The 27,900-nt window shown below is 46.3% G+C and overlaps 1 protein-coding gene across 3 annotated transcripts in view; it reads right to left on the bottom strand.

Moving 5' to 3' along the window:
• BRD1 (bromodomain containing 1) overlaps positions 1-27,900 on the bottom strand; it is a 510,476-nt gene that overhangs the window by 130,413 nt on the left and 352,163 nt on the right. Inside the window, exon 9 of one of the 3 annotated variants that reach the window (XM_085654059.1) lies at positions 19,945-20,027. The exons of the other annotated variants lie outside the window; for them this stretch is intronic. Coding sequence (XP_085510185.1) covers positions 19,957-20,027 — 71 coding nt within the window. The 3' untranslated portion in view covers positions 19,945-19,956. Of the gene's footprint in view, positions 1-19,944; positions 20,028-27,900 lie in introns of those variants that run through there. 3 annotated transcript variants of the gene reach the window in all.

The following is a 27,900-nucleotide window of genomic DNA, read 5'->3' as shown; positions in this document are numbered from 1 at the left end:
TACCGCGAGACACTTGGTGAAAACCCTGGGTGCTGTGGTTACCCTGAATGGGAGAACCTTGAACTGATAGTGTTGGCCGTCCACTGTCAACCTTAGATATTTCCTGTGAACAGGGTGTATGGGAATATGGAAGTAGGCGTCCTTGAGATCTAATGTGGCAAGGAAGTCGCCTTGTTGAAGCAGTTGAAGGAGCTGTTGGAGAGTGATCATGTGAAAATGATCCGACTGTATGTAGAAGTTGAGAGGTCTGAGGTCTAGTATGGGCCTGAGAGTACTGTCCTTCTTGGGGATGAGAAAATACAGGGAGTAAACCACTGTCTCTTGAAGCTCTGGGGGAACTGGTTCTATTACGTGCTTCTGAAGCATGGAGAGAACTTCTTGTTTGAGAAGCGTTAGATGTTCCGTGGACATGGGACGCAGTTTGGGTGGTATGTTGGGGGGAGTTGCAGTAATATCCAGGAAGTAACCATACTGGATAATTTGTCTTACCCACTTGTCTGTAGTGATGGAATTCCAGACATGTAGGAACTGTGAGAGCCTCCCTCCGACCGGTGTGGAATGGCCTGGAGGTAGTGGAGGGAAGTCATTGTCCATCAGTGGGGGAGGTGAGAGTGTTGTTACCTCGGCCTCTCCCTTTGTTATTATTTCCTCTGTATCCGCCTCTGAAATATCCCTTGTTGGGGGATGTTTGCATGGGACTTTTAAAGGAGGAGGAAGCAGTGTCTGTGCTGATGTTTTTGGGTGTGCCCCAATAAAAGGAGCGACGAAAGGAGCCTCGTGTAGATAGAGATTGTAATGTTCCCATTGATTTTGCAGTCTCAGTATCTTTTTTAATTTTTTCTAAGGCAGTGTCTACAGCTTGGCCAAAAAGTTGTTCCCGATCGAAAGGCTGATTCAGGATAGTTGTCTGCACTTCTTGTTTGAACCCCAAAATGTGCAACCATGCGTGCATCCGTAATAACAAACTAGTGTTGATTAATCTAGATGCAGTGTCTGCTGCATCGAGGGCACATTTAATGGATGCGTTTGTTATCAACTTGCCCGCCTTAATCAAATCATTGGATTTGGCCTTGTATTGGTCAAGTGAATGTTGCATTAGGCCCTCAAGCTCATCATAGTGAGTCCTATCGTACCTGGCAAGTAATGCTTGTGCATTAGCTACCATCCAGTGATTAGCTGCTTGGGAGGCAACTCTTTTGCCTGAAGTGTCTAGTAACTTAGACTCCTTGTCTGGAGGGGGAGCATCACAGGAGGTCTGAGAGTTGGCACGCTTTATAGCATTGGTCACTACCAGGGAATCTAAGGGGAGGTGGCCTTTAATGCAGGTGGGATCATTAGGGGCGGGTTTATATTTTTTCTCAATCCGAGGATTGAGAATCCTGGTCATGACAGGGTCTTTGAAGACGTCTGGAGCATGTTTGATGACACCTTTCAGCATGGGTAATGTTTGTACTGTCCTTTGTGACTATGCAAAAGTGTCTACCAGGAAGTCTTCCTCCGTGGGGTCTGAATGCATTTGGACGCCATGGGCTGGCTAAACCCAATGTTGTCATCTGGGGGAGATGGCCATGTTGGGTATGTATCTGTGTCAGGAAGGTCTGGAGGATCTACAGGGTCATTGTAGTCGCCCCATGTATCCTGTGGTATGGTAGTGTCATCATCAGGATAATTGTAAGGGTCATTATTTGCACCCCCAGGTCATCATAATCCTGTGGTGGTGGCGAGTATGGAGGAGGTATGGGAGACTTTGGAGGAGAGGGAGGTTTAGTAGGAAGAACAGGAGAAGAGGGTCTTAATGGTGAAGTTGCACAGTCTTTTTTCTTCACAGGCACCTCAGGGATATTTGGGGTGTCCAATTTCCTCTTGTTCCGCGGGATATTGACAATGTGATCTGTTTTAGGGTCCACCTGCAATGTTTTTTGCTTCGGATCGATAGGATCCGGTCGAAACAGTTCTTCCTCTTCAGCGTCTCCCTTGGTGCCGACCTTTTCGGTCCTGAACGTGGTTTCGATTTCGGATCTGGAGCCTTTGAAGGGGTTTTTGAGTCCTTCGGCTTTGGTGTCAAGTCCGAATTCTTTTTCGAATCCGAAGGTTGTCGATGTTTCTTCGGATCCGAGGCTTTTTGTTCTTTCGGTGCCGGATTGCTCGGTGCCGTGGCCTGTTTGGGGACAGCGGGAGTAGGATATGTTCCCGCTCTCTGCATTGATAGTGTTTTTGGGGCACCGACGTGCGGCTGGCTCGGTCCCAAGCCGCTGGAAGGCTTCTCCTTTGTCTTCGGAGCCGGGCCCGGAGGCGGGGCTTCTGAAGTTTTCTTTCGGTCGCGACTATGGCCTACAGGCGAAGTCTTGACTGGAGCCTTTGTTTTGTCGGGTGGGATTGGGGCAGGGGCAGTTGTACTTACTCGTTGACCTGGAGTGATGTGGTCATCGGAGTCGTAGTCATCTGCCTCGGATACGATGTCGAGATCCTCCGAATCTTCTGCCTCTGGAACGTCAGGGCCTTCAACGAAGATGTCTTTGGGCACCGGTGCAGCCTGTTGCACCATACCATGTCGTCGAGCCCGGCGATCACAAATCGTTTTCTTGGAACGGAAGGAGGCGCAGGCTTGGTAATCCTTTTCTTTGTGTTCAGGCGAGAGACAAAGGTTGCAGACCTTGTGTTGGTCGCTGTGTGGTAATTTAGCTCCAAACTGGGGGCATTTTTTGAATGGAGTCCTTTCCATTAGCTGTAGGCCTGAATGGCGTCAATAGGTCCAGCGGCCCGCGTCGACTACCGTAATCGAGTATTTAGAGTTAGTACATCGAAAGGCATAAGTCAAGTTTGCGATGGTTTGCGCGTCGAAAAGGTTAGGAAAACATGGTACCGAACAGTAACGCTGAAGTTACATCCGAAACCGATGGCGGGAAAAAACAATCTGAGGATGGAGTCAATGCCCATGCGCACTATCGTCCAAGGGAGGAGTCACCTATCTCGTGACTACAAAAGACTTCTTCCAAGACAACAAGGTGCAAGCATCCGAGCCCAACACCAGATGGCGATCTATGCAAAAGTATGCATTCTGCAGCCCATATGCCTCGAACATGTAATGCCAGATAATCAGCAACACCATCAAGTCTTCAGGTAAACTGCGATACCATTCTCTGTCCCCAACCTCCCCTTCCCTCAAACAGACACCTGGATCTCTTTGCAACCAACAAGAATATGACATTCGTCAGGAATCTTTCCACAAGCTGTTCCTCCATGCATCAGACTGCCAGATTGCTGAAAAGATGGAGGGGGTAGGTTAATTGTTATACCACCTACCTTACCAAGGCAATTTTGCTGCTGCTCCATCAGGATAAAACTTCTTGCCACACCAAGATATAAAATACTCCACATCTGTTCTCAAAGCATCATAAAGGAACTTATGAGGCACAAGTACTACTTCTTAAGAGCTACACAACGTTGTCTCCAAGTTAGTCAGCTATGTCTTTGAAGATGTACCCTAAGCAGATGTAAAATATGTGATATGACAGATGGCCTATGTACAATGCAGGATATGTACTGGGAATGGTTCTGGCTTTCTTCCTCCCGATAACACTTTATTTCAATTCTTCAAAAGCAAAGTGGTTCTATATATTATTTATAAGTTCGTTCAGTTTTTCAAAAGATTTCCACCTTAATTAGCCTGTTGTCCCTTACACTTGAAGTCCCTCCATCCCTCTGTTCGCTGGATGTTACACTATGCTGTAACTTCCGTCTTGACAGAATTAGGATATTTAGAGAGCCTATTCAGTTATTTATCTATTATTACCACTCCAACAAAGGAAAGACTGTTGCAAATATTTGAAAATAGAGGGTTGTTTTCTGTATAGCAGTGCATACTACTTTTTGCCAAAAAGATGGAAGGCTAATGACAGAAGTCAATTTTGCATGTTGATATACATGGAGTGGCATGCTACTCACCGAAAAAGCGATTCAACGCCTCATCAGGGGTAGCGCACGCTATATAAATGCAATTACAATACAATAAAATATATGGGGATGGCAGCTATGATAGCTCTATGGGGGCCTCTTCTCGAAATCCAAAAACCACCAAAATGGCTAACCTGCAATATCTTGCCTGAGCACTACTGCTTGAGGAATATGCTACTTACCAGTATGCATCTGTTCTTGGCATGTAGAGCTGAAGATCTATACACTGTGCATAGCTCGCCATCTGGTGTTGGGCCCGGATGTTTGCAGTTTGTTTTTCCTCTTGGAAAATCTTTGGAAGTCACGAGTTCGGTGACTCCTCCCTTGGTTCGTATTGCGCATGGGGTTCGGCTCCATCCTCAGATTGTTTTTCGCCAGCAGGGAAAGATGGAGCGCAGTGGAAAGAGTAAAGAAACCCATGTGTGTTGTATCTAAATAAGATAAGACTGGAACGGATACAGGTAGCCGGGTGGGCGTGTATAGATCTGCAGCTCTACATGCCAAGAACAGATGCATACTGGTAAGTAGCATATTCCGTTCGAGGCATATGAGCTGCAGATTATACACTGTGCATAGATTATATAGCAGTACCCAACCCTAGCGACGACCACCGGCATCTGTTGCAGTTGTTTGGAACAGTGTTTTTAGTACAGCCTGGCCCACACTAGCTTGTTGCTTGGTTTGCACATCTACAAAGTAATGTTTTGTGAAAGTGTGCAGTGTTGACCATGTGGCTGCTTTGCATATGCCATCTAGTGGTATATTTCCTAGAAAAGCCATAGAAGCCCCTATATTTCTTGTAGAGTGGGCTTTGGGGGGAACCGATAGCGTTCGCTTTGCTTTGTGGTAGCTAATCTGTATGCATTTTACAATCCACCTAGCTATCCCGGATTTAGAAATAGGGTTGCCTTTATGTGGTGGAGAGAAGGAGACAAATAGCTGTTTGGTTTTCCTGAAAGGTTGTGTACGTTGGATGTAGTAAAATAGAGCTCTTTTAACATCCAGTGTGTGTAACGCTCTTTCTGCAACGGTTTGAGGTTGTGAGAAAAAGACCGGTAATTCTACCGACTGGTTTAAATGGAATGGAGAAATGACTTTGGGTTGAAATTTTGGATTGGTGCGGAGTACAACCTTGTTCTGATGCATTTGGAGAAAAGGTTCCTGTATAGTGAGTGCTTGTATTTCACTAACCCTTCTAAGGGAAGTGATGGCCACTAGAAATGCTGTTTTCCATGTGAGAAATTGCAGCTCACATTTATGTAATGGTTCGAAAGGGGGACCCATTAACTGTGTGAGAACGATATTCAAATTCCAGACAGGTGAGGGTGGTACTCTGGGTGGAATTACTCTTTTGAGGCCTTCCATGAAGGCTTTGATGGCAGGCACTCTGAAAAGCGATAGGTGTTGCCTGTTCTGCAAGTAAGCAGCAATGGCAGCGATGTGTAACCTAATGGAAGTATATGCTAGGTTACACCTTTGTAGGTGGAGTAAATAACATATGATGTGCTGTATGGACACATTTAAAGGATTGAATGTGTTGTTGTGGCAGTAAACAACAAATCTTTTCCACTTTGCCGCATAGCATGCCCTAGTAGTAGGGCGTCTAGCTTCCCTGATATATTCATGCAATCAGGGGGAAGGTTAAGGTATCCGATTTCTAGGACCTCAGGAGCCAGATCGCAAGGTTGAGCTGAGCTGGGTCCGGGTGCCTGATTTCTCCATGGTTCTGGGTTAGGAGGCATGGTGAGAGGTGTAGCTTTTGGTGTGGTACTACTGAGAGTTCCAGCAGTGTGGTGTACCACGGTTGTCTGGCCCATGTTGGAGCTACTAGGATCAGTGTTAGGGAATGCTGTTGTAGCTTTCGCACTACTAATGGAATTAGTGGGAGAGGTGGAAAAGCGTATGCAAATTTGTTCGACCAGTTCATCCATATCGCATTGCCTTTGGACAATGGGTGTGGATATCTGGCGGCGAAGCTTGGGCATTTTTTGTTTTCGTGGGTGGCCAATAGGTCTATGTGTGGATGCCCCCACTTCTGAAAGAACGGGTGAAGAACTTGTGGGTGAAGTTCCCACTCGTGGATCTGCTGCATTTGTCTGCTGAGCAGATCTGCCATGGTGTTTAGGACTCCTGGGACGTGTTGGGCCAGGAGAAAGATTTTTTGTGGAATTGCCCATCTCCATATGCTCTGAGCTAACAGAGCTGTGGAGAGTGTGTGCCCCCTTGCTTTTGAATGTAACACATGGCAGTCATGTTGTCTGTGCGAATGAGGACTGCCTTGCCTGAAATCTGCTTCTGGAAGGATTTTAGGGCAAGGAAGATTGCAAGTAACTCCAGATGATCGATGTGGAGTAACTTCTGCTGTGGCGTCCATATGCCCTGTGCTGTGAGATGTAACAGATGAGCTCCCCAGCCGGAGAGCGATGCGTCTGCTGTTAGGATAATTTGCGGGACCGGGTCCAAGAACGGTCGACCTCTGGAAAGGATTGTGGTGTTCCACCACTGCAGAGAGCGATGAGTGCGACCGTCTACCAACACCAGATCTTTCAGTTGTCCCTGGGCCTGGTTCCACTGGCGCGCTAAGCACTCCTGGAGAGGACGCATTTGGAGTCTTGCATGGGGCACTATGAAGATGCAAGAGGCCATCATCCCTATCAGTTGCATAAACACTCTTGCTGGGAGAGAGTGTTGAGATATGAATTTTTGACGCAGAGCCTGTATCTTTGCTATCCTGGCAGGATTGGGATAGGCTATGGCTTTTGAGGTGTCTATGGTGGCACCGAGGTATTGTTTTGTGTGTGATGGTACCAGGTGGGATTTTTGATGGTTCACTGTGAAACCTAGCTGATGGGAGTAGTTGGACTGTAGCAGCGGTGTGTTGCACACATTGATCGTAGGACATGGCTTTTATTAGCCAGTCGTCCAGATAGAGGAAGACGTGAATGTGCTGTAGTTACCCCGAACGGGAGCACCTTGAACTGGTAATGTTGCCCGTCCACCACAAATCTGAGGTACTTTCTGTGAGACTGGTGTACTGGGATATGAAAGTATGCGTCTTTCAAGTCCAGAGTGGTGAGAAAATCGTTCTGGGAAAGAAGTGGGAGAACTTGTTGAAGGGTTACCATGTGAAAATGGTCCGAATGTATGTAAGTGTTTAGAGGTCTGAGATCTAGGATAGGTCGTAGAGTCTCGTCTGTCTTTGGAATCAGAAAGTACAGGGAGTAGACCCCTAAATTTTGCTGATTTATGGGGACCTGCTCTATGGCTCCTTTTTGCAGGGGGGAATGTTTGGGGGGGCAGATGTTAGTTCTAAGCAATACCCTGACTGAATAATTTGTGTCACCCATCTGTCTGAGGTGATTGTCTCCCAGACGTGAAGGAAATGTTGTATTCTGCCCCCGACCGGAGTGGAATGGTCTAGAGGGAGTGGGGGAAAGTCATTGGGTATTAGGTGTGGCAGAGCGGGTGGTATTTGTCTTGCCTCTGCCCTTGTTATTATTTCCTCTGTATCCACCTCTTTGATAACCCTTTGTGAAGGTAGATTGAGGAGGGGATTTGTAGGACGTGGATGCAGTATCCGAGGAGTAGCCTCTGCCCGTGCCTCAAAAGGAAGAGCGGCGAAAGGAGCGCCTAGGAGTGTGTGACTGTAGGGCTCCCATGGATTTCGCCGTGTCAGTATCGTTTTTAATCTTTGAGGGCTTCGTCAACTTTTGGGCCAAATAGATGATCTTGGTCGAATGGGTGATTTAATATAGAGGCTTGTACCTCAGGTTTAAAACCTGAAACTCTGAGCCAGGCATGGCGACGTAGAAGGACACTGATGTTTATGGCCCTGGAGGCTGTATCTGCTGCATCTAGGGCACAGCGAATAGAGGTATTAGTTATTAGTTTTCCCTCTTGGATCAATTCATTGGCCCTGTTCTTATATTTTTCAGGGAGATGGTGCATGATGGTCTCTAACTCATCGTAATGTGCCCTGTCGTATCTGGCCAATAGCGCTTGCGTGTTGGCGATACGCCATATGTTGGCGGCTTGTGACGCAGTGCGCTTCCCTGACGCGTCTAGGAGCTTGGACTCTTTGTCAGAAGGTGGCGCTTCGCCTGACGCCTGAGAATTGGAGCGTTTCCTAGCTGTGGATACCACTAGGGAATCCAAAGGTGCAGGGCCTTTAATATATGAAGGGTCTGTGGGGTCGGCTTTGTATTTCTTCTCTATAAAGGGGTTTAGGACCCTGGCCCTGACTGGGTCTTTAAAGACCGCCGGTGCATGTTTAACCACCCCTTTTAACATAGGTAGGATGGCAGTAGACCTATGTGCGTCGTCAAAGGTGTCTAGGAGAAAATCCTCCTCTACTGGGTCAGTGTGTAACTCCACCCCGTGGTAGTGTGCCGCCCTTTGAAATAAGTGGTGAAAACCCAAGGAATCTTCAGGTGGGGATGGCCTAGATGGGTAAAGGTCATCCTGTGGGACATCTGGGATGTCCGGATTATTATAGTCGTCCCATGGGTCTGGAGATCCAGTAGGGGTGGGATCCTGTGGCACATCTGCTGGATCGTAAAATGGGTCTCCTAAGTCGTCTGGGACAGGAGACAAGGTTGGGGAACGATGAGGCGGGGGTGGAGAGGGTAGAGGTGGGGAGGGTGGAGGAGGTGGAGGAGGAGGGGAAGGCACTCTGAAAGGAGAGGTAGCAGTGTCTTTCCTCTTTGGAGGTGGAGGTGGAGCTGGATTGTCCAAGTGTCTCTTTTTTGTAGACAATGTCAAATGTCCAGTTTTTGGATCCTTGGTGAGAGTCTTTTGGAGAGGATCCGGTGTAAAAAGTTCTTGGGACACTGCTTGCTCGGCCGGTGCCGAAGTTTTCGGGGCCGACGGCTTTTAAGGCTTGTCCAAGTTGTGCTTCTTTGGGACCTCCGATTTTTTGGTCGGCGCCGAAGAAGGCTTCGGCACGGGAGTGTCGGTGCCAAGGGCCTTGTGATGTTTGGTCGGCACCGGCAGGGCAGGTTTCGACACCGAAGGCTTTGGTACTGGGTTCGGTGTGGAGATGGAGGCCGATCTTTTCTTCGGTGCCGAAGGGTGTTTTTCGGCACCGATAATAGGCTGGCTCGAGCCCGAGCTGCCGGAAGGCTTAATAGGCTTCTTTACCGGGCCCGAAGGTGGGGTGTGAGAAGCAGTATCCTTGGTCTTACCTAGGCCCGAAGGCGAAGGTGTGACCGAAGCCTTTGTGGGTATCGGCGTGGGTGTGGGAGGTGGTATTGTACTCACGACCCTCTGCGCCGGGGTGATGTCCTCCACATCGGAGTCGTCAGCCTCGGAAGCACTGACGAGGTCGTCGTCCTCTTCCTCGATGTTCTGCTGTCCCGGAGCTTCAACGTCGTCCCCGAAGATGTCGACTGGAGCGGAGGTCGGTGAGTGCGCCATGTTTTGTCTAGCCCATCGATCTCGAATAGTCTTTTTAGAGCGGGACAGTCTCGAGCCTCGTGTTCAGGGGAGAGGCAGAGGTTGCACACCTCGTGGAGATCGGTGTGGGGAAACTTGGACCCACATCGAGGGCACTTCTTGAAAGGAGTTCTTTCCATCAGCCGAGACCGGAGCCGGAATAGGCCCGAAGGCCGCCGTCGACGACCGGAATCGAAGAAGTGCCGAAGAGAAGGTGATGAAGATGATTTATTATCTGAAGGATCTCGATGAGCGAGCATTTTGCGTCGATCGTTGAACTGGAAAGTTCGGAACCGGAGCGCGTAGTATTACATCCGAGCCCGATGGCAGAAAAAAACAATCTGAGGATGGAGCCGAATCCCATGCACAATACGAACCAAGGGAGGAGTCACCGAACTCGTGACTTCCAAAGACTTTCCAAGAGGAAAAACAAACTGCAAACATCCGGGCCCAACACCAGATGGCGAGCTATGCACAGTGTATAATCTGCAGCTCATAGGACTCGAACATATTGATTTTATGATCAAGTCTGTTTATAAGCACAGTCCAAAAACTGCAAGCTGTCTACAACCCTGCCAGGCCGGCTGTGTTCAAATTCAATTGCACTGCATTGCCTAAAACCCGGAGACCAAGACTATAATCAGGACAGAGTTTTACAAAAAAAGAAGAAAGAAGAAGAGAGAAAGAAAGTAACCATAACTCTCCCCACCCCCATCCCTCCTATCACGCATATGTGAAGTGTTAGTAGTGTTGCGATCCACTTGCCAGGTACCATGTCGCTTGACCAGATTGGCTTCATGGGCGGGTCATTTGATCTTCAGGGTGGGGAAGCTGCGGGATCAAGTGAAGAATACGGGGGTAAAACGGGCACATTCATTTCTAGTATTCTAAAGAAAAGATGTGAATGAATGGGGCCCATAGACCTGAATAAGAGGAGCGCCCCGGAGTAACTGCCATGGAAAGCTTTTCCATTCCCAGGAAAAAACACAATTTCTGCAGCCAGTGCCATCTGCCTCCCTTAGAGGGAGCGTAGGGGCAACTGATTCGGGAGTCCCAAGAGAGTGTATGTCAGGAATCGCAGCTCTGGGTCTCAAAGGCTAAATCGATATCATAAAGGACATGATTCCAATACCTGGTAAATTTGGAACAATACCATAAAAGGTGGAGCAGGGCCCCAGCATTACAGCAGCCCCTCCGGCAATCCCCAGAGCATCCCACATCCCAAGCGTGTATCCGCATTGGGGTATAATACCAACATGTGGCAATCTTGTAGGGTGTCTAAGTGCTGGCCATCGTGTGTGCTATGTGGTGCACCCTATAATGTATGTCATCCCATTCCTTACTGGAAAGGGGTGTACCAATCTTATCCTCCCATCTCTGCTGGCCTGGGGATTTGATCTGTGGCTCACTCTTCCTGAACACAGCATACATTTCGGAGATTTAGCGCTTGTCAGCCTTTTTAAGAAGCAGCCACTTCTCAAACGGGGTCATGGAACGGCCAGCTCCTTGTCAAACATCGGTGCCCATCACCCAATGGCACAACTGTAGGTATGAAAATCAATCTGCATCCGTCAGGGAGTAGTCAAGTTTTAGCTGATCTAATGAGATAAGTCCGTCTAAATCGAACAGACAGTCGAATCGCTTACAACCACCAACTATCTATCTGTGAAACAACACCCCAAGCCATCCCCGGCGGAAGTCAGGATTAGCAAAAACAGGAGTCACTGGCGAGGGGAAAGTAGTCAAAACCAATTTAAATGCAAGCGTATCACAGACCTTTAGAGTAGCACTTGTCACAGGCGAAGAGTATAGCTCCCCGGCCCTATGGCGGCGCGGGAGTCACGCCTCCTTCCATATCGGAGTGCCCGATACAGCCTGGCCCACGAAGACCAAGTGCTTCTCCAAGAGCGATCTGCTTCACTCAACCAGGAACCACAGCTGGACTGCTTAATAATAACGAAGCAGCATGGGAGTCGCAAGTCCACCTTCAGTCTTTGCGCGATAAGAGGTTTGTGCAGATGCGGCTTCCTACCCCCTAAATGAAGTTGTTAAGGTCTTGATGCAGGGAACAGATCACACCGGACGGGGGAACTAAGGGTAGGGTCTGAAAAATATAAAGTATGCGCAGGAGGATGGTCATTTAATAGCCGAGAACCTGCGTCATCCAGGAAAGGAGTAGGTGGCTCTATACCGATAAATCCCTTCGAGTCTGGGCAACAAGGGACGCATAGTTTACCGCCGCCCTCTTGGACAAAGTGCGCACTAGGCAGATACCCAGATACAGAAGTCCCTCTGTGGCCCATTCACAGGGGATTTGTGCTCTCAAAGTCTGCGACGTCTGCATATTAATTCAGAACCCACAGACCGAATCAAACACCTAAAGTTCTGCCACAACGGCCGGGATTGCGGTCAAGAGCTCCGTAACCGAGAAGATTACTTAATCGGCGTACAGGCTAATCAAATGGTTGTCGTTGCCGAAGGGAATACCGGTTATGGCGGGGTTGTCCTGAAGCCTCTGTGACAAGGGCTTGATAAACAAAGCAAAGAGGAGCGGAGACAAAGGGCAACCCTGGCGACTGCCACGACGGATAGGGAAGTGGCAAGACTGGACTCCATTAACCCTTACCGCCGCTCACGGTGTACTGTATATACACCGAATCCATTTCTCGAACCTCTCACCAAAGCCAAACCTCCTCAGCGTATTGAAAAGATAAGGCCAATGTAGCCGGTTAAACGCCTTATCAGAATCTATGTAAAGCAATAAACCTTCCTTGCGCGGCCGGTGTACTTTGTTTCTGAGATGACATAGTCATTCAGTTTTATCGCCACATTGTCAAGAAGGAATAAAACCTGACTGATCAGGGTCTGTAAGACCCGGCAAGAGGGGATTAAGGCGGTAAGTCACCACACTCGCAAAGATCTTGGCATCAATGTTAAGCAGCGACATGGGCCAATATGACCCTCAGAGGGACGTGGCTTTACCCGGTTTGGGGATTTCAGATATTGACGCTTCCAACATGGAATCAGTCAGCGTGACTGATTCAGAAACAGAGTTGAAAAGACGTGCAAGCAGAGGGGCCAGGGTTGTACAAAAAGTCTTGTAAAATGAAGCACTGAAGCCATCCGGGTCCAGGGATTTTAAAGGCTTCAGGAGAGCAATGGCCTATATCACCTCTTCAATGCGAAATAGTTGTTCCAGAGCAGCGGCCTCTGCACGAGGTAAGGGAGTAAGCGTCGCTTCGTGAAGGTAGGCCCCAGTATCGTTGGTCGGACCCTCCGCGGAGGAATACAATTATGCATAAAATGCATGGAAGGCCGCAGCAACGCCCTCAGCATCTGTCGTGTCAGTGTTCGGGCTCGTAGTAATGGATTTCACATAGGCAGCATATTACTATCTGCGGAGCCGATAGGCCAACATACGCCCACTACGATTGTTACCCAATTAAAAACCATGCTTAAGACGTGACATAGCATGCACTGCACAGTCTAAGTCTAGTCGATTAAGCTGCAACCAAGTACTCTCCAAGTCTCTCCAGACCCTGGGGGCACCAGTTCTTTTATGGATGGCCTCTAGTTCAGAGACCCTCCTCTCAAGGTCACCCCGCTTTTTGCGTCGTCTGAGGTTCTCAGCCGCAGAGGGCTATAAATTCCCCACAAACAACAAACTTAAAGGCTTCTCAAACTGAAGTCAATGGGGACTCATCTGTGTCATTTAAGGCTAAATAACCTTTAATCGCCGTCTGGATCGCCTCCACCGTGCTTGAGGACTGCAGCATAGCGCCGTGAAGGCGCCAGCGTTGGCCTTTGAGAAGGGAGGCAGGCAGCTTCAGCGTCACAGTTATAGATGAATGGTCCGACAGAGAGTGGGGTTCAATGGAAGTGGCAATGATATGGTCCAGAAGGGGCGGAGAGGCTTAATAATGGTCAATCCTCGCATACGTCCTATGTGCAGCAGAGAAGAACGAATAGCCCCTGTGAGTGGGGTGGGACCGACGCCACAGATCGTGCAAGCCACAATCTGCCAGCAAGCGAAGACCTCCCAGAGAGAAATCTCCAGTCTGTGCAGTTTGCTGACCAAAACGGTCGAAGTCAGAGTTCATCACCAAATTCAGGTCACCTCCAATCAAGACAAACACATGAGGGGTTTGGAGGACCCGGACTAGCGAACGCTTCAGGAAACTCTCTTGCTGTTCATTCGAGCCGTAGACATTTGCAAGGGTGAAGCGAAAGGCACCCACCCGCAAGCGAAATGCCAGATGGCGACCCCCGAGCTCCACCATCATGCCCAACACCTCCCCTGAAAAGCGCCTGGAAAAAAGAATAAACCTCCCCCTCACCCCCCACCCCTCTTTCTTAGTGGGCCTCGTGGATCAGTATTGTCGTAGGAACCGCCTTGACTGCATCCTGTGGCTATCCCTAGAGAAGAGGTGGGTCTCTTGAAGGAGGCAGATATAGCTGCTTGTCTGGTCAAGCAGTTAGAGGATTGCAGCCCTCTTAATAGGACTGTTCAGGCCTTGAACATTGACACTAATCAATTTAAGGGCCAATTAGAAGGAGGTGGGTGCAAATGTCGTGAGAAGAGCCCCACCCGAAGTGCCTGAGGTGTTGTGAAGTCTTGATCGGGTCAGTAGGTAGGTACGAGGCCCATGATGTGTCATGGGCTAGTAAAGATCAGGCTGTGAAGAGGAGAGGGAAAGACCCCATGAAACTCAAAACCCTAAAATATGAAAAATAGTCAAACAGAGATCGTAAACAGACCTTCAAACCTGGAAACATCAGTATGGGAGTGGTGCCAGCAGGAGTGTCCATTAGCAAGGTAGAAAGGAGCCTCGTCTCCCGTCCCCGTCACCCAAGATCCACCCACCAAGGCAGGATACTTCACAGAACTACAAAGGAGGCAGAAGTCATCAGAATCAGCGCTGTCTCTGGTGAGAGAGCGAAGGACGACCTCTCTTTCACTCGCCATAGTGTCCAGGTCTGGAATGAGAACCTCCGAGGCAGGTTCAGGACGGTTCCTGGGCCTTTTTATGAGTCCCTTCACGGACATCCGCAGAGGTAGGATGGAGATTCAGAGGTAGGTCATCAATATCTAGGATCCTACAAGCTTCGGAAAGAGATCTGAGCTGGTGAATTTTGGCCCCAAATGAGAAGAAGAGGCAGAATGGATGGCCCCAGGAGTAAGAAATTCCAGAATTTCCCAAGTGGGCTGTGACCGGCTGAAAGTCTCGCTGTTTTTGCAGTGTAATCATCGCTAGGTCCTGGAATAGCTGGGTAGAGCGGCCCCTAAAGTGGAGTGGTTGAGCATCAAGGGCTTTGCACAAAAGGGGCCTCCTTAGTTTGGAAGTCATGAACACACACCAGAATGTCTGCTCGTGGTTGCTTCACCGCCCTTGGGGGCCCGACCCGGTGGCATCTATCCAGTTTAATTGCCTCCTCAGTGGGATTTCTCAAGATGTGATGAAACAGTACTTGTACATACTCCTCGAGATCAGAACCCTCCACAGCGGTTCAGACACTCCGAATGTTGTTTCTTCTGGACCTGTTTTTGAGGTCTTCGAGGTGCAACTGCAAATCAATCTGCGGTTCCTGGAGACGAATCACCTCTTGCTGTAGAATTTCAACTCCCTCGTCCCTTTTTGTAGATCTGTCTTCCAGGGCGGCAACTCTTTCCCCCACCCCATCCAGGTCTCTGCAAACTTCCCGCAAATCAGCAGATAGGTCCTTCTTCACCATCAGCAGATCTTCACATAGCGAGGAGAAGAGAGATTCCATGAACGTCCTAATGAGTAGGCCCTCGGGGTCATCCTCGCCACCCACCGACCCCGCTTCTGCCACGGTGGACTTCTCACCGAGGGCCGCACCCGGGTTTCTGGCAAGCATATCACGCACTGAGCAGTCCTTCTTAGCTTTAGTAGAGGTCATGGTAGGGAGACTTGCCAGAACGTCTATAAAGGGAGAAACCCAAAAGAGGGGCATTGGGACTGTGCAGGTCCACTGATTATGTACCGTCAAGTGGACTACCACAGTGTCAGGAGGTGCCAAGAAGATGGTAGAAGTGTTGTAGAAGGCCTCTCACCTACAGAGCATCAGGCAAGCAGTCAACACCTTTTCAACAATATCACATCAAGGATCCCAGGGAGTATCAAAGGGACACACCTCTCCCATGTCAACACCTCTTGGCAGTTCCTGAAGCACCGTTGATCTCTTCCAGGGGCGGCCGAACACCAAAGCAGGAGAGGAGACTCGAGGTATCACAGTTAACGGGCCTGTGTCAGCACGGCCCCATCACCGTCCAAGTCCTCGCTGTGCACCAGGGAGGAGGGCGGAGTTCTCGTCTGCGGCATTGTCTCTCCACTGCCCTACCTAATTCCTCTCCTTCACAGATCAGGGCAAGCGACCCAGGGAACAAAGACTTGCCCCACGCGGGTCTGGGTGTTAGCAAGGCGGCGTACAGCCGTTCCGCCGTAGTCACGCCAGTCCAGGTGGTGTACTGGAAAGTGGAAGAGAGGCCCTCAAGACTCATGCCCATTCTGCTACTCCATGTGATCTCCCTCAAGGGTGAGGAGGGGGTCCTAGGAGAAGGCCACAGGGCGGCTTCCACTATGCCACCTTCCCTGCCCCGTATCACCAGCAGCACAAGGACAACAGTCTCAGTGGCAACCGCAGCGAGGCCACCGAGCGCCATACTGGGTCCACCAAGGGGCCCAGCATGTGGGGCGTCTCCTCAGATACACCCTCAAGGTAGGGGACTCCGCTGGGCTCTGCAACCCTCTCTGGTGCTCCTCACCCGACCACCCCCACAGCACTGGAGCCGACAGGCACGGGCCCCCGGCTCACTCCACCACAGGGTACAAGCTACAAAGGTGGGCTCCCAATATGGCTCTGAAGGGGAGAGCTCCACACCTCATTTCCCGCTCAGCCTTGTTGGGTGCAGTATCTGCAGAGGAGACGGGGCAGTCCAGCAGCTCGAGGCAAGAGGGGGGGAGGGAGCGGGACGCTGCTTGCTTGCAGGTCTCCTGAGTGCAGGAGGTGTTGGGCGAAATGGAGCCACGAGTCACATCTGCTGTCTCTTGCCATCGGCCGCACTCTATGACGGATTGGGAGCTCGCCGGCCTCGGCAACGCCACAGGCTTCCAGTCGACTCCTCCTCCTCTTCGCGTCCCGCAGCCCACTCGGGACTGCCGTCGGTGGACCGGCTGAAGGAGCACTGGAGTCGCCGCTGCAAATGCCTCTGGATGTCTGCGACTCCAGTATCTATCGGGAGCCAAGAATCTCGGCGGGCGGGGGCTAGAATCACTGCTGTTCAGGTGGCAAGGACGGAGCAACTTTCTTGAACTTCCTAGCCCGCAGCCATCTTGGCCACGCCCCCTAGATTAAAGGGAAATCCATAGTAGGATTCATGGTGCACAGTAACCTGTTTCAATAATGGAAAACCTAATCCCTACCTTCCCTAGTTGTATTATATATTGCTTGTCTAGTTGATTTGTTGAAAATTTCTGAACGACTATGAGTACAGAGAAATAAAGCGAATAATAAATAAATAAATAAAGCAAACCTGATTTACTTACAGGTGTTCTTGGCTAAAAAGGATGTTGCTGTGTCTCCGCTCCCAGATCTTCCCTACATGTGATGATCTGGAAGAGGATTTACTCTTACAATGGGAAAAAGAACTCACTAGCAATTCTATGACTCTGATGAATATACTGATAGAAAATGCAGGGAGAAAAGTAACAAAATTAATACAAGAGATGGATGAAGAAGAGAAAAAAATCATGAACTTGAATTTACCATAGGCAACAAAGAATAATTTTGCAACTTTGGAGGAGATTCTTATTAGACAGGAGGAAGCAATAAAACAAAGAAAAGCGAGGAAGCGTAAGAGAGATGATATAGGTTATCTTAACGGAGTTTGTTTACCAAGCATTTTTATCACTTAGTGAAACAGGATACAGTTTTAGGGAAAACTAAATCACCCTCATCTCTAGCAGCAGGGGAGAGGATGCTGGGGAGGTAACATCGAATCAACTCACAGGGAATACTTTTTTAAGAGAGGTTTTGAGGATCAGACTGGGAAACAAACAGTTGGGTTCCAGGCCAAGGGGAAACAAGATGGAATAACCAGAATAGAAACAAGATTGGGGGCGGAGGGCGATGCCAAAGAAAAGAGAGGGATGCAGACAAGATCATGGAGCAGGAACAAACAATAATCAGACTCGGATGCTGAAGGTGTGAATATCTTGAGTAAGAGATTAACAGTAGATATAGTGTCTGTACTTCAGAAGGGCATGAGTTTCTGCCTGATGTCACAATGTAATGTCTCTGATATCAAGCAAGACATTTACAAATTGTTAGACAACTTAAACTGGAAAAGTATTTTGCTACAAACCCCAAAGTGAATAAACAGAGTGTGCCAGATACGTTGGTCATGAATTTATCAATTCAGGATGTTCGGCATATGACACTGTTGCTATCTATGGCAGAATGTGAACATGATCAGATTATGATTCATAATGTATTGCATGATTTAGAGCTTAGTACTGATCTTAATGAGAACAATGGTCTAAAACAAAGGTCTAAATGGACTCGACAATTAAACAGTGGGAATAATGTTGATCTTTTTTACAAAGCGGTGATGAATGAAATGGACAAATGGGGAGATGAACTGCAACAAAAACAAGGCGGGTATCACAAGACTAATTTGACTCAAGGTGAACGAAAGGCATTGAAATTGTTATGCTTGGTCGAGACCTGATTGCCAGAGAAGCGGACAAAACAGGAAACATGGTTGTTATGGATAAATCTGAATTTTATAGAGATCTATGTACAGTTGGATAATGTAATATGTTATCAGAAACTGATTAACAGTCCTATCCCAGAGATTACTAAACTGAGCAATATTATTTTGTAACGTTAGCAGGGATTAGGGTTGTTGAATGATGATGCATATTTTTATCTAATGAGAATTTCACCAAGCTATCCCTGCATGTATACCTTGCTAAAAATACACAAGAACCCCCTTTCTCCCCATGGAGGCAGATGATTTTGGGCACTGGGAATCCTAGAGAGAGACTCTCAGAATTTGTAGACCTGCTTATACACCCCTGTGTAGCAAACCTTCCATTACACATCTGGGATACCAAACATATTTTGAATATGCTAAATGATGTGACTTGGGATTTAGGGATGACCCCTGTCACTATGGATGTGGTATCTTTATATACAAATATTTTACATCAAGATGTTATAACGGCTCTGAAACATTTTCTATATGAGAGGCCGATTGAGTTCATGGAAAACTCGAAGATTCTTGTGACTATGTCACAAATTATACTTGACAATAATGTGCTCCTTTTTAATGAAGAGTGGTACAGGCAGTTCTGAAGGACTGCGATGGGATCCAGGTTTTTGCTAACCTATTAATGGGTTGGATTGAGGTGGTGCATATCTGGGATCCAGGCAGATCTAGATGGAAATATTTACTATTGGGTCGATACCTGGACTACTGTCTGATGATCTGGACAGGAAGTCAGTCGGATCTCATGGAGTTCTTTGATTTCATGAACAAGAATATGTACAGCATGTTGTTCACTATGGAATAAAGCAAATAACGTGTGGTATTTACCGATGTACAAATGTGAGGATAAGATACAGAGTAGGATGTTTAGAAAATTGTCATTCTGTAACTTCTTGCTTCACGCCACTAGCTCGCACCCTAGATGCCAGATAAACTCAATTCCATATGACGAAATGTTAAGGGCCAGGCGTAAGTGCAGCGAAGACCAGGAATTGTTGTGAATATATCTGATATTGTTCAAAGATTTAAGGCCCGAAAATGTAAATGTGCTGAGACACTGAAAGAAGTTAAGAATGCAAAGAAGAGTAAAAAGATACCTGTGAGACTGATTACTCACTATCACCCATATTTATATAAAATATACAGTATTCTGAGGAAACATTTGTCCCGGCTTATAACTGACAAGTCCCTACAGCCCTTTTTGACAGATCATCTTAGTATCATGTACCGAAAAGGAAACCTGGTCAGCCCAAGTTATCCCACATATCGGCAGGATGATACTTGGCTACACAAGAAAGCAAAAGGTTCATATAAATGTGGCCATGGTAATATATGCAGTTTGGCAATCAGTGACGTTACTAAGTTTAATTCTATTAGTTTTCGTGAACATATAATCTCTACACATATTGATTGTAATTCTAGGTTTGCTGGTTATGCACTCATCTGTAAATGTGGACGGATATATGTGGAGAGTACAATCAGGCCATTGAGAGAATGCACCTCAGAGCACTTCAGGGCACTCAAACAACAGGATGTCAAGGACACAATAGCAATACATGCAAAAGCCTGCAAGGCTCAAGATATACATCTGAGCTTTAAGTTTCATGGTAAAGAATCTGTGCCTAGTGACATGAAAGGGGGCTATCAGTAATTAAGGTTGCACCAATATTAGGCCTGTTGGGTTATAAATGTATATGCTGTGGAACAGGGCCTTAAAATTGACCAGGAAATGCAATAATTTCTGGGGACTTACGAGTACATGCGGTCAATAGAACCTAAACAGGAGGTGGATAGATTCTGGCTTTGCTCACAACTTCACTATCTCTCCTCCTCTTCGTCTCCTTTCCTGAGAGAAAAAGGAACATCAGAGAATATGGTTATGAACTGATGATGAATAGAACGTGGCAGTTGTACATATTCTGGATTAGTTTTTCATACTATGTCTGGAATTAACCTTAATCAATTTGGGGGTTTACTGTGAAATATGATATGGAGGGTACCCCTGGATGCATGCAATTAGATTGCTTACGCTGATGGACCAACGATCTTGAGAATATTGTCATAACGGTAAAAAATATCCACATACTGAGGTTGTGGGTTGGCAAGGGAATACATCCGATACATTGTAGGCATAACTTGTGCGACTGGGTTAGGAACGTTAACTTTACTTTAATAGTGCACTTGATAAACTCAGAGAAGTTGCAGTGTTTACTGTAACACGTGAAAGAATTAGGTTCCAGGATTTTGTTTGTCTTGATAATCCTATTATGTTGAAACCTAATTCTGTAACACTATATGATTAATTTAAGTTTTCGCTAATGAGATAGCAAGCAAATACAGTATATTTAAGATGGACGCCATCAAACCTAGATTAGTTACATTGTTTAGAATGTATGTGCATTATGGGAAGTCTGGAGTGATAAATAATGGCCGCAATGTTGGTTAAGTTGTGTCAGATGTTTGATGGCTATGGTGTGATGTTTACTTGGATATTGTTACTGGGACATGGATGCGATTGGGAAGAACATAGGCCGCAGAATGAGTATGTGGTTCTTGGGTATTAGAGGAGTTTGAAATTTACATTCTGATGTTATTTTCCATCTTCGATGTTACTGACTGCGGAGACAGGTATGAATACCCTTAAAAGATGGCGTGCCTGGATTTATACATGTCGGGGAGTACACACATTCAACTGAAGTTGACTATAGGCAAGATGTTATCAGACCGACTGGCCACTTATGGATTTTTTAGATATAAGTGTTTGAGGGTGTTTATGCCGCCAGCACATCGATGTATTCTGGGAACAAACAGATGTGATTGGAATAGGTGATACGCTTTGCATATCTGGAAGAAGTTTAAATGCACAGGAAGTGCCGTGCATTAGCGCGAGTGCGCAAATTTAGTGGCACAGCGATCACGCATGGATACAAAACTAGGTTTTGGATATACATAGTCAAGCTTGAAATTTGTTACACACTTTGTACACTTTGGAGCGGTTGTGATGCACTGCAAGTGCCGCGTTGTAGAGTGTAAGTAGCAATTAGACATCATACGGGTACCCAGCGTTATTATGTAGACATTTAACATACGCTGTGCATATTTGTAATTTGTTTTAAGGCATCGTAAGGATTGCAGTGCGGTTGTAGATAAAAAGAAATAACGAGACCGCGCATGGGTACTTAAAGGCAATATATGGGCATACCTCTGCATAGATTTTAGATTATATAATCACATAAGCACTAGACGCTGATGGCACAACTGCTGATCTGAAATAGGAGTACATATTTATATTAAAACAAGGATTATGACTGAAATGAAGAATGATGCAAACTGTGTTTTTTTAGGTGACCATAAACTGGAACTCAGAGATTTGATTATGGGTATACGTTGAAAACTCCATGATATGAGGACATATTAAGAAATGCTCACAGGGTTTTGGAGAGGGCAGTCCTGCGTAGGATAATGGTTACATGCTACACTTTATTTTGAATACAGGTTTCCCTGATTTATAAGCAATTTTTATCACATGACATACTTGGAGTGTAGCGTTTTACTATGTGAGGTGAGTGAAATAGGAGTTACATGGGACCAATGTAACACTGTAGGTGTCTAGTGGCACTGTGGAATGGCAAGCATAACCTTCCTGTGCACAACATGCTGCTTCTCCTCTTTTTATCGTTACTACAATTTTGTTCATAAAATGTTTATATTTCCTTCTCTTCTGGCTCATATCCACCTGGGTTCAATGATAATAGGTGCACTTGTATGCTGCACTGCAATAATCAGATACATAGTGTTCTGGATTCTTTGTCTACTTGTGTGAGTTTGGGAATCACCCACTCGGGACATGCATTGACTTTGGTGAATTGTCCACCTATAGAGATAGACTTGTTAACATTGAGATAATGTTTTGGCTGTTTTTTCTATGAGCGAATATGTAATTAAGGAAAGTTATAATTTGTTTGGTAGCCCTGAGGAAGTCAAAGGTTGATTTACCATGTGACGAAACACGTGTTGTCTACAAGATTTATTAAAGAGGTCTGAACATTTGTGAAGACAGAGAAACAAGCTTTGGCTTAACCAATACGTCTCGCAACAGTTGATGTTGTTGCACTAAGGATATTGTGCTGCATAGCTAAATACTTATAAGGTCCGAAAGGCAAGACCTATTGGCTATGCCAATGCTTGTTGTAGTAGAGTCTAAATACATTTTACAGGAATTTGCAAGTGTTTTTTTATTTTTGTATTAACCTTTTGCTAAGGGATACATAACAGAAGCCATGTTATGAATGGCTTCCCCCTGACCCCACTGCCACTGTGTAGCAATTGGAAGCAGGGACAGATATTTTTTGGGGGGCCATACGTAACATAAAAGCATAGATTGGTAAAAAGTGAATTACGGGTGTGTTTTTCACTTTGGGGTTTACCAACAAACATTAATTTAAACAATTTTTCAAAATCCCGTTTACCCATATGTTTGATTAATTCTAAATGGTTACGCCTAAGTGGGCACAATTAATAACAGTGCTGATGGTAGCAAAAGTTATAATTATCTCACCACTGACCCTTAATGTCCCAATCAGCAGAGAGCATGAATTATCTCAGATTCCCACGTGAGCCCTCTGTCTGCCGTTCCCTGGTGTCAGAGCTGTCACCAATATTTATAGTGAAGTTTCCTTGATCGACAACTCTGGTGTATCTTAACAGTGCAGAGCTCAATTCTAAGTCCTTCCGCAACAAAAACACAGCACATAGAAAGCTACAGTATGAAAGCCAACTCAAAAGGTTTCTTTCCATTGGACGCACAAAATAGGTCAGAAAAGATCACGCCAGGCAACGAGACTCACACTTCAAGCTGCAGAAGGCTTCCCGATAACAAAATGCAATGGCAAACATAATTCACTGGCTAAATGCTGAAACTAACAAGTGTTTAAAATGAGTACACTGCCTGCTCCCGCCTCACTTCACCATGGGGATTTTTGCCGTGACGCTGCCCCTGCAGCCGTGCCTCGAAAAACAGCAGCAACCCCGGAGACTCTTACACGTGCAGTGGGCTCCGTGACCTCCGGAGGGGGGTAGCACACCGAAGTGACAGCAGAGCGGAGTAGGAAGTAACCGTACCTGTGAGACCGGGAGCAAAGGGACCCCGGATCGGCCTACAGCTGAGAGGGAGTCGGAACCAGTGGCGGATGCTTGCTGCTGGGCATGGGCGCACCGTGCTTCAGTTCCTTACTTGTCTGTAGGCTTACAGGGGGAGGGGGAGGGGGCTGGTGGCGGAGGGAGGGAAAGCAAAAGCCCGCCGCCATGCACGCATGTGTCAAACTCCGGCAAGCTGCATACACGAAGCAGCATTTTCGTTGCTATGACAACAAAGTGCAAACTAAATGGCGTCGGACTGTCCACAGTCCCTACGGACACATGCATGCTGTTTGCTTTGGACAAATGGCTGGAACAGCCATCTTTGTCCATGCAGACGCGTGCATGTAAGCCCTCAGGAGAATTGATAGCAAAAGGCCCTTGCCCGAGGGCCGAGGGCAACGCATGCGCTGCTTTCACCAGGCGAGACCTAATAAAGCATATACATTAATACCAACTACAGGTGGACTTTTTCTTGACGTTAATTGGTGCTCAAGAGGCCCTTTGCACGATGTCATAAATGATGTTCTTTGAGATGTCATTAGTGAGGTCATAAATGATGTCAAAGAACATTTCAAAAGTGATGTCACATGTGAGGTCATAAGCAGTGTATGGAGGCGCAAGTTATAGTCAGCGATGCTAACTATAGCTGTTGTTTAACTATAATGATATTTTAACCTTTGTTTTTTCTTTGCAGAAAAATATTATGTATATGTGTGTATATAGATATATATATACATACATACACACACACACCACAAATTATAAAATAAAAGAAATCCTAAAATGGAAGTGGGTGCCCTCAAACCCACATTAGGGTTCCCCTTACGGGGAGAACCAGAGCAATTATTTCTTGTCTGCTGTTTTTGTTTAGAGGTTGTCCTTTGAATACATATTTTTGGGTTCTTCCCAAGGTCAGTATCATGGGGGATAATATGAATTTCTTCTATCAAACTTCTCAAAGATCTGATTAGTTTCAGAGTTTTCATCTTTTTGCTTTTGGAAAGTTGCAGAAGGGACACAAGTTACTTTCTGAGTTACAAGTCTCAAGCTTATGTCAGTTTTATTTTCAGGCATAAAAGATGTCCTTGGCTGATCATTTTAAACAAAATGAAGTACATTTTAGAAGGTGTTCTTTTCTTCAAGTCAAAGCTAATTAGGTTTTATTAGAATGTAATTTTTGCTCCTGCAATTAAATAAGCTGCTGAGTACAGAATGACTTTCAGAGGGAGAAGAAATGACTTCCAAAGACATTCCATTACCACCGTCGCAAGTTCACAATGAACCCTAAAGTTTTGACCACGATCAGTGATGTACCTGTAGGTAATAGCTTCATAAGCCATGACAGACAGAGAAGGGTGATATTATAATGAGTAGGAATTCTGTCTTGGTAGGGCTTAACTGGATCACCTTCCAGCATTCAAGATCCTTTGAGGTGTTCAATGTCATATCTGTGGGAGCTAATTTGCAGGGAAGCAAAGATTAGCAACATAAACATTTGCAAACTTTAATTAAAGATGTCGATAGATAAAAACAATGTCTAATGAACAACTGGGCTTTATTTAGGCTAGAAATGGTGAGGTTAAAACTCTGGTCACATAATTCCAAGACTCTTCTAGAACAAGAGAACCCCATATACAGACAAAAAGTACCAGGGATAACAAAAAGGTATTTACCTGTAACTATTGGTCTCAAGTTCTGGCACCTCCCAGATCCACATGCTTTGAATTATTCCTTATGAGGATGGGGAAATCACTGGTAAAACAGAAATCACAATACAAAAATACAAACACTGAACGCAAATGTGTTTATAGTCTATCAACCTAATTGATTTGGTCTGCCTTGTAGTCAATGAGGTTGGAAGGCTTAGAACTGCACTCCCTTAGGATCCTCCTTTCTTTCAGCTTATAGCAGAATTGGGGAAGAAACGCAAATATAGCATAGAAGGGCGGGCACGTGCACATCTATGAATGATATGGCTTCTGAAGAAGGAAAAGCAGCTTACCTCTCCGTAATTGTCATTTTCATTAAACTCATTATCACTCAATATATTGTCTGTATTGGAATACCCAGTATCCTCAAATAGACAGAGATTAGGAAGAACTGTAGTGACAGTTAAGTAAAGTATAGTAAATATTTATTTCTCAAGAATTGGACCTTTTGGATTCACAATCCTTGACTAAAGACTACCAAGCAATAATTAATACAACTAGGGAAGGTGGGAATTAGGGTTACCATTATTGAAATAGGTTACTGTGCACCATTAATCTGACTCTGGATTTCCCTTTAAAGTCCATATCTAAGCAATAGTGCTCGGGCAAGGTATTGCATGTCAGCCATTTTGGTGCTCTATAGATTTCGGGAAGAGGACCCCAAAGAGATATCATAGTTGCCATACCATATATCAATGTGCAAAATCGACATCTGTCAGTTGCCTATCTCATTTTGGCAAAAAGCAATACGCGCTGCTAAGCAGAAAACAATTAAATTGTCTCAAATAGTTGCAACAGTCTTTCATTTGTTGGAGCAATAAAAAGAGACCAATATTTAAAATAGGCTCTAAATAGCCTGATTCTGTTAAGACAAAAGTTAAGGCATCATGTGAACTGAATGAACTTAGGAATAGTATATAGAATCCCTTTGTTTTGAAGAATTTGTTAAAGCATTATCTGGAAGAATAAAAACCAGAACCATTCCCAATCCATCTTCTGCAATGTATGACTCATACAAAGGCCATCGGACATATCAAATATTTTGCTTGCATTTGCTTAGTGCATATCTTCAAAGGCATAACTGACTAATTTGGGGAGGGTGTTGTGTAACTCTTAAGAAGCTGTACGAGAGCAGCACAAGTACCTTTATGATGCTTTATGAGAACGGATGAAGACTATTTTATACCTTGATATGGCAATTAGGTTTATCCTGATTGAGCAGCAGCACAATTGCCTTGGTAAGGTAGGTGGTTTAACAATTAAACTACCCCCTCCATCGTTTCAGCAATCTGGCAGTCTGATGCATGGAGGAACAGCTTGTGGAAAGATTCCTGACCAATGTCATATTCTTGTTGGTAGCAAAGAGATCTAGGGGTCTGTTTCAGGGAAGGGGAGGTTGGGGACAGAGAAGTGGTATCGCAGTTTACCTGAAGACTTGATGGTGTTGCTGATCATCTGGCATTACATGTTCGAGGCATATGAGCTGCAGAATCCATACTTTTGTATAGATTGCCATCTGGTGTTGGGCTCGGATGCTTGCACCTTGTTGTTGTCTTGGAAGAAGTCTTTTGAAGTCACGCGATAAGCGACTCCTCCCTTGGACGATAGTGCGCAAGGGCATTGACTTCATCCTCAGATTGTTTTTTCCGCCATCGGGTTCGCATGTAACTTCAGCGCTACTGTTCGGTACCATGTTTTCCTAACCTTTTCGATGCGCAAACCATCGCAAACTCCACATATTGTTTTCGTTCGCGTGCCTTTCGACGCACTAACTCTAAATACTCGATTCCGGTCATCGACGCGAGCCGCTGGGCCTATCGATGCCATTCAGGCCAACGGCTAATGGAAAGGACTCCATTCAAAAAATGCCCCAGTGTGGAGCTAAATTCACCACACAGCGACCAACACAAGGTTTGCAACCTTTGTCTCTCGCCTGAACACGAAGAAAAGGATTGCTAAGCCTGCGCCTCCTTCCGTTCCAAGAAAACGATTCGTGATCGCCGGGCTCGACGACACGGTATGGCGCAACAGGCTGCACCGGTGCCTGAAGACATCTTTGATGAAGGCCCCGACGTTCCAGAGGCAGAAGATTTGGAGGTTCTCGACATCGTATCCGAGGCAGATGACTCCACCGACCACATCACTCCAGGTCAACGAGTGAGTACAACTGCCCCTGCCCCAACCCCATCCGACAAAACAAAGGCTCCGGTCAAGACTTCGCCTGTAGGTCACAGTTGCAACTGAAAGAAAACTTCAGAAGCCCCGCCTCCAGGCCCAGCTCCGAAGACAAAGGAGAAGCCTTCCAGCGGCTCGGGACCGAGCAAGCCGCACGTCGGTGCCCCAAAAACACCATCAATGCCGAGAGTGGGAACTTATCCTACTCCCGCTGTCCCCAAACAGGCCATGGCATCGAGCAATCGGGCACTGAAAGAACAAAAAGCCTCAGATCCAAAGAAACATCGACAACCTTCGGATTCGAAAAAGAATTCAGACTCGACACCAAAGCTGAAGGACTCAAAAACTTCTTCAAAGGCTCCAGATCCGAAATCAAAACCACGTTCAGGACCGAAAAGGTCGGCGCCAAAGGGGAAGAACTGTTGGACGGTCATATGTCTACTGCAGTTCCATTGTGGTTTTTCCCTATGTTAGCATAAGCATGCTGCAGAATGCCCTCTGCTTTGCACACATTACTACACCATCTTATTTTGCTTTGTGCCACACTGTACTTCCACACAGAACTGGTTGTTGTTTTTGTGTTCTGTTCTTTCCTGGGATTTAGTCTGAACACCATAGAAAAGGTCAAACAATGCCCCTTGTTATTGTGTTCTGGTAAGGCTCTAGCACCAAAACAAAACACGCAGATGTAGCAGT

The sequence above is a fragment of the Triturus cristatus genome, chromosome 4_1 (assembly GCF_964204655.1).
Source record: "Triturus cristatus chromosome 4_1, aTriCri1.1, whole genome shotgun sequence".
Lineage (NCBI taxonomy): Eukaryota > Metazoa > Chordata > Amphibia > Caudata > Salamandridae > Triturus > Triturus cristatus.
The sequence above is the reverse complement of the archived record's forward strand: the minus strand, read 5'-3'. Positions and strand labels throughout refer to the sequence as shown.